At 38.9% G+C, this 7,348-nt stretch overlaps 1 protein-coding gene across 1 annotated transcript in view; it reads left to right on the top strand.

The window, feature by feature from the left end:
* The window catches only part of MS4A3 (membrane spanning 4-domains A3), a 13,989-nt gene extending 6,641 nt beyond the window's left edge, over positions 1 to 7,348 (top strand). The window contains exons 3-5 of the mRNA XM_007956449.1: positions 3,469 to 3,627; positions 5,990 to 6,091; positions 7,292 to 7,348. Of these exons, the coding sequence (XP_007954640.1) occupies positions 3,469 to 3,627; positions 5,990 to 6,091; positions 7,292 to 7,348 (318 nt within the window). The remainder of the gene's footprint in view (positions 1 to 3,468; positions 3,628 to 5,989; positions 6,092 to 7,291) is intronic.

Raw genomic sequence — 7,348 nt, 5'->3', positions numbered from 1 at the left:
GGAAACCCAAGGAGGAGTCGCTATGAGTCAAATCTGACTCAACAGGAGTGAGAATGGCTAATGACTATGAGCATTTCTTCATGTATTTGTTGGGTGACTCAGTGTCTTCCTTGGTGAAGTGACTTTTTTGTTGCTGAGGTGTTGAAGTTTTCTGTACATTTTAGAGATTAGTCCTTTGTCAGATATGTGATTGCCAATATTTTTTTTCCCAGTCTGTAGATTCTCTTTTCACTCTTTTGGAGATTTTTTTTTTTTTTTTTTTTTTAATGCACAATGGTGTTTAATTTTTAGGAGCTCTCAACCTTTTAGTTTATCTTCTACTGTTTGTGAATTTTCAGTCATGTTTGCTAGACTATTTATGCCATATATTAGGGCCCCTAAGTTTTCCCATATTTATTCGTTGTTGATCTTTATAGTTTATGTGGAAGAATTTAGCTTCATTTCCTCTTGCTGAGCATTTTATTATTATTATCAGAAATTGGTGCTGGATTTTATCAAATGCCTTTTCTGCATTGATTGATATGATTATGTGGTTCTTTTCCTTTTTTTTTTTTTAATTTATGTGGTTGATTGGGTTGATTGGTTTTCTAATGTTGAACCATCCTTCCATGGCTGGTATGAATCCCACTTGGTCATGATTTTTTTTTTTTTTTTTAAATATGACATTGGATTCTATTGGCTAGGATTTTGTTGAGAAATTTTATATTATGTTCATGAGGGATATTGGTCTATAATTTTGTTTTTCAGTGGTATCTTTGCCTGGTTTTGGTATCAAGATTTTTCTCACTTCATAGAATGAATTCAGGGGTATTCCATCCTTTTCTATGTTCAGGAATAGTTTGAGTAGAATTGGCATCATCAGTTCTTCTCTGAATATTTGCTAGAATTCTCCAGTGAAGAAGAAGTCTGGGCCAGGACTTGTTGTTGTTGGGAGTTTTTTATTTTTTCATTTTTAATAATGACCTGTTAGTTTTTTTTTCTTTCATTATTGATCTGTTGAAATATTCTACCTCAGTCTGTGTTAGGTAAATATTTCTAGAAAATTTTCCATTTCTTCTAGGTTTTCAAATATGTTGGAGCACAGTTCTTCATGATATTCTATTATTATCCTTCTAGTTCTGTTGTAATGTCACCATTTCATTTCTTATTCACGTTATTTGCGTCTTCTCCTTCTTTTCCTTTGTTAAATTGGCCAGTAGTTTGTTGACTTTATTATTAATACTTTCAAAGAACCAACTTCTAGTTGTTGATTTCTCCTTTTTTTTTTTTTGATTCTTCCTATTGTTTTTATGCTGTGTTCTTGAATCTATTATTTTCTTTCTTCTGGTGATTATAGGCTATTTTTCTAATTGTTGGAGCTGTTGGATTAAGGAGTTGATTTTGATGATTTTTTTTATTTTTTAATGTGTGCACTTATTGCTATAAATTTATGTCTGAGTCTCTCTCCTGGGCAGCAGACTAACATATCTAATTGTTTCCACTTAGATATACAAAAGGTCCAAAACTCAACTCCTTATCTCCTTCAAAATTTTTCCATCCACAGTCTTTCTTATGTCAGTTGATAGAAACTCCATCCTTCCAAATTCCCAGGCAAAAAGCTTAGAATAATCTTCAACAGTTCTTTCATAATCCTTTGTCCAGTTTGTCAGCATATCCCATGGGCTCTAACTTCTATCTGAGTTGGTTATTTTCTCACCTTTATTCTGGTAACACCCTTGTTCACTCTACCATCATCTGTCCTGACTAATGGAGCTCCTTGCTACTCACTTGGGCCTGCTGTAGACTAGTTTCAATCAAGACAGCAGAGTGATCCTTTTAGAATATAAATTTAATGATGTTACCACTTTGGTTAACCTTCCCTCTACCCCCTGGAGTGGGTCTGTATTTTCCTTAGAGTAAGAACCAAGGTTCATTCCATCACCTGGGCACCACTTGCTGTTTAGTTAATTCTGACTTATGGTGACCCTGTTGTGCACAGTGGGATTTTTAAGACTGTGACCATAGTAGGGTTTTCAAGATGTGACCTTTTGGAAGCATTTTGCCAGGCCTTTCTTCTGAGGTGCCTCTGGATGGGTTTGAACTGCTAACCTTTTGTTTAGTAGCTGAGTGTTTAACCTATTGTGCCACCTAGGTCCCATAAGGCCTTAAATGATGTGACTTTCTGAATTCTCTGTCTTTATTTCAAATATTGGCCATGTTGGTCACCCCCTACAGATATTCTTCCCCTCTTGGTTTCCCTGTAGCACACCTGAGCACTTGACTTTGAATTCAGTGTTTCCTTGACTTCAAGGTCATTACCCAGATATGCTTATAGTTTACTCTCAGTTCCTTTATATCTCTCTCCAAAAGTCATTCCTATTTAATACTACAAATACCCTTTCCTTGCTCTGCATTTAGTTGATTCTGACTTATGCTATAAATTTATGTCTGAGCCTGCTTTTGCTGTGTCCCAAAAGTTTTGATATATTGTGCTTTCATTCCCATTTGATTCTAGGATTCTTTTAATTATAGATATATGTGTGTGTGTGTATGTACGTATGTATGTGTATCCTATCCTATTCTTTATCCTACAGTGCTTTTTCATTTTTAAAAAATCAATATAATTTACCTAATAGTGTGTTCATTATTTCTTTGTCATTGCTGCTTAAATGTAAGCTCCGTGAGGATGGGTTTTTGTAAATTCCGTGGTGGAATTTGCCATGAGCAACTGAGTAGTTCCTGATTGTTAAGGTTATCCACCTGGGGTATTTCTGTTGGGAGTGGCATGAAGCAATCTTTTGGGAAGTTCTCTCTCTCTCAGGTGTATAGAATTCTGATGTTGGGATTGATTAGTTTGGCCACTCTGCCAGGCTCAAAAGGAGCCCTCCTAGAGCCAGAAGGAATCTCTCACTGCAGCTGAGAGACACATTGCTGAGAGAAATGCATTTACTGAGAGAGAGATGCAAGAGGCACGTGCTGCTGAAAGAGAGACATGAGAGACATGGGCTGCTGAGAGAGAGAGAGACTGCTGGCTGCTAAGTGAGACAGTCGGTCATGAGAGACTGAGTGCATTTCTGAACTTGAATTGTAGCCTCTTGCTTCCCTAATAAACCCCACAATCTGTGAGTTCTGTGTGGGCACTGCAGCGAATTATCAAACCCAGCAGAGAATTGGTGGGTGCTGCAGGAGGAATAGTTGGTATCAGGGTTGGTGAAAGGGCTGGAAGGAAGCAGCATGTCTGGCCTCACAGGAATAGGCCTTGGATAGTGATCCTGTCTTCCTCTTGTGGGGTTAGAGGAGGTCAGAAGATGTGGCCTCCTTGCCCCTTTGGCAATGGGTATCTTTGTTTGTTTGCTCATCAATGTTGTCTAGCATCTAGGATATTGCTGGATGGGTAAACACTTAATTAATACTTGTTTAAATGAATTGTAGCTGAGGGAGTGAAGTATGTACTGCATACATTAATAGAGCATTCTTATTTTATTTTAGATGGAGAGAAGTTTCGAGATGAATGTTTCCAGCGCTGTAATTGCATTCGTCGGAATTATTTTGCTCTCCGTAAATTTAGCATTTAATAACCAGGCATTCAAGAATTGTCAGTATTCACAGTCATCAGACTTATGCACTCTCATGGGAGCCTCATCAACAGTATGTTTTTGAAAATGATCTTTAATTATAATATAATTAAAATATTCCAAAATATACACAATATATTAGGTCTTATATTGCTTATAGGAGCTCTGGTGGTGCAATGCCTAAGTCATTTCTCTGCTAACCAGAAAGCTGGAGGTTCACACTCACCAACCACTCCACAGGAGGAAGACTGGGCTATCTATTCCCATAAAGATGTATCACCTTAGAAACACAATGGGGGTCACTATGAGTCGGAATAGACTTCATGGCAGTGGGTTTTTTATGTTGCTTTGGACACATCATCAGGAGATACCAATCACAGAGGGACATCATGCTTGATAAAGTAGAATGGTTGCCATTGAGTCAATTCTGACTCATAGCGACCTTATAGGACAGAATAAGATCACTTTATAGGGTTTCCTAGGTACTAGTCTTGGCTGCTAACCAAAAGGTCAGTGGTTCAAACCCACCAACTGCTCCTCAGGAGGAAGACGAGACAATCTACTTCCATAAAGATTTACAACCTTGGAAACCCAATGGGGGTTGCCATGAGTTGGACTTGACTCGATGGCAATGGGTTTGGGCTTGGTTGGTTTAATCTTTATGGAACCAGACAGCTGCATCTTTCTCCCGTGGCTGGTGGGATCAAGCCACCAGGGCTCCTTTTAGTAAATAGAAGGCCAATGAAAAAAGAAGGAGACCCTTAGTGGTGGATTGACACAGTGGCTGCAGCAGTGTGCCCCAACAGTAATGATTGTGAGGATGGCAGAGGTCGGACAATGTTTTGTTCTCTTGTAGAAAGGTTGCCATGAGTTGGAGCCAACTAGATGGCATCTAAGAACAATGCAGCCTTGATCTGAACCTTGGCTCTGCCACTTACTGGCTCTGGGATCATGGACAAATCAGATAATCTTTTTGTGTTTTAATTTTCTCATCTCTGAAATGAGAATAATAATGTACCTATCTCATAGGATTGGTATAAGGATTGTTGTTGATGTTGTCAAGTTGATATGGACTCCTAGTGATCCCATGTTCAACAGAACAAAACACTGCCCAGTCCTGCACACATATAAACCCAAAAAACTAAATCCACTATCATGAAGTTGATTCCAACTCATAGTGACCCCTACTGGGTTTCTAAGGAAGTAAATCTTTGTGGAAGTAGATTGCCCTATCTTCCTTCCATGGAACATACATATATATATAAAGATTAAATGAGTGAATGTTTAATAAGCAATTAAAATAGCTTAGCACATCGTGTTATTATTATTGTTATTATTATACTCCCCAGGAAGATTATGCTTTTCTTCCCCCATTTTACTTCGCATTTCCTTGCTTAATATAACTTGGGAGATATATAAATTTCTGTGTGTCCTGGAATTGTCACATAACTCATCGACATTTTGAATGACTTTACTTTTGAACTTATTTGAGTAGGGTCATTTTAACGGGAAGTTCTTTAATAACCTCCCCAAATTATTATTTCTTTGTTTGGGTCTATGTATTCTACCTCTTCTGGGGTCAATTCAGAAATTTATATTTTCCTTCACATTTACTCATTTCATTCATTTTAAGCTATGAACTCTTATTTATGGACTCCCTTCTGACTCTACTCTTGGAAGAATTTTACCTTATTTTATTTAATATGTTTTAAATTATTTGTCTTTTTCTCAGTCTGATTTTCTTTGATTTTTGTGATATTTTTCCTTCAGATAAATTTTGTATTTGCCCTTCTAGATGCCCCAATAATACTATAATAGTAACAATTTTATTTGGTGTTTAAGTCTCTGTGAAGTATTAAAAACAAAAAGGCAGAGAGACCATTTTTGTCCATTTGTCTGGTATGCCTTCTCATTGCCTTAGTTTACTGGTCTTCAAATTGGTAGATATGAGTGGTAGTTTCAAGGTCCCTGGGTGTTGTGAACAGTTTGCACTCGATTGCTAACCTAAAGGTTGGTAGTTCGAACCCAACCAGTGGTGCTGTGGAAGAAAGGTCTGATGGTCTGTTTCCATGAAGATTATAACTAAGAAAAGCCTATTGGGTAGTTCTACTCTGTAACCAATGGGGTCACTATGAGTTGGAACCAACTTGTTGGCAATGGGCTAGTGGTATTTTCAGAGCTTTGCCTCTACAGCCTCATCTTCCCCTGGCTATGTCACGTGGACTGATACAGAAGTATTTCCCTCTGTCCAGGGAAAATCTTTTTGTGTCATTAGGTTGTCCCTTCTAGAGTGCTATTGTGTGTTTGTGTTTTAAACAATGTTTGGGTTGCTTCAATTGGTTTTATGAGAGGGAGATGTTATAGTCTGGTTTCCTGTCAATATTCTTTCCCTGGATATTTCCACTGGGTTTGATATGGGCCATCATATTCCCTAGGGGCTGCTGTCTCTAATGCTGATCCTCACCTGGCTGGAATTGTGCATAACCATGTCTATCTCAGCCAAGTGGTGCAAAGCAAACTGCTGTAAATCAAGGGTGGTGAGTATGCTTAAATCAATAGTAATTTTATCATCTGCAAGACTCCCTCAAGGGTTTGAGGTTTTCTCCTGACTCTTGGGACTGAAAGCAAATTTTTATGTGGTAATGATTTGTGGGGTTCCTGGTGGTACAGTGATCACAGCATTGGGCTACTAACCAAAAGTTTGGTGGTTTGAACCCACCAGCCACTCTATGGGAGAAGGATGGGGCAGTTTGCTTATCTAAAGATTTACAGCCTTGGAAACCCTATGGAAGCAGTTCTCTTCTGTCCATTAGGGTTGCTATGAGTTGGAATTAACTTGATGGCAATGGGTGTGGTTGGAATTAGAGATTGTATGAATGAGAGGGTTGGAATAAACACTAGACAAGAGTCCCAATATGAAATTGTAAGAAGAAATAGTGTATATAGTATTTAAGAGCATGCATTTTGGATACAGAAAGAATTAAGTTTATTTTCCCATAAGCTGTCACTTTTTAGCCATATGAACCAGGAGAAACCACAAATTCCTTTTAGATCTCCACTGGACAATGAGGATGATAATTGTACCCTCTTTGATTTGTGTGGACTATATATATAATACTTGTACAGCATTAAAAAAAAAGTTGCCATCAAGTTGACTTCTACTCATGGCAAACCCATGTATGTCTGTAAAACTGCTCGATAGGGTTCAATGGCTGATTTTTTAGAAGTAGATCACCAGGCCTTTCTTCCAAGGGACCTCTGGGTGGGCTTGAGCCTTCAACTTTTCAGTTAGTAGCCAAGCTCATTAACATTTTGCACTACCTGGAGACTCCCTTAGCAAAAGCAAACATTCAGGACCCCCTTTAGTTGAGCTATCCTCCTCTAGTTGGCATTGGGAGCTCCTATATCTGTCTGTCTGTCTATCTATCTATCTATCTATCTATCTATCTATCTATCTATCTATCCACTCCTCACTTATGGACATGGTTAGAGCCCAAAGACCAGAGTGTCATGGAAAATTGGCATTATGTGAGAAGGAGCATGTGGAGGAGGCCCTGGAGCTCAGACTCTAAGAACTGCTGTGCCCTGACACCACTGTGCTCTGGACCCCAAGTTCTTACCATTAGGGCTGGTACTTGAGCAGACTTGGGTCCTGGTGGCAGCTGCACATTTGGCAGCTCCAGGGCTCAGATAACGGATTGGTGCGAGGTTACAGCCTGTACCCATGCTCCCCATAGCCACCCCCTGCCTACCTGCTGCTGCCCCACAGGGCAGAGAGTACCCTGTGGAAATAA

This window comes from Orycteropus afer, unplaced genomic scaffold (genome assembly GCF_000298275.1).
Source record: "Orycteropus afer afer isolate SDZICR_OR568_19922 unplaced genomic scaffold, OryAfe1.0 scaffold00622, whole genome shotgun sequence".
Taxonomy (NCBI): domain Eukaryota; kingdom Metazoa; phylum Chordata; class Mammalia; order Tubulidentata; family Orycteropodidae; genus Orycteropus; species Orycteropus afer.
This window is presented reverse-complemented; position numbering and strand designations above follow the sequence as displayed.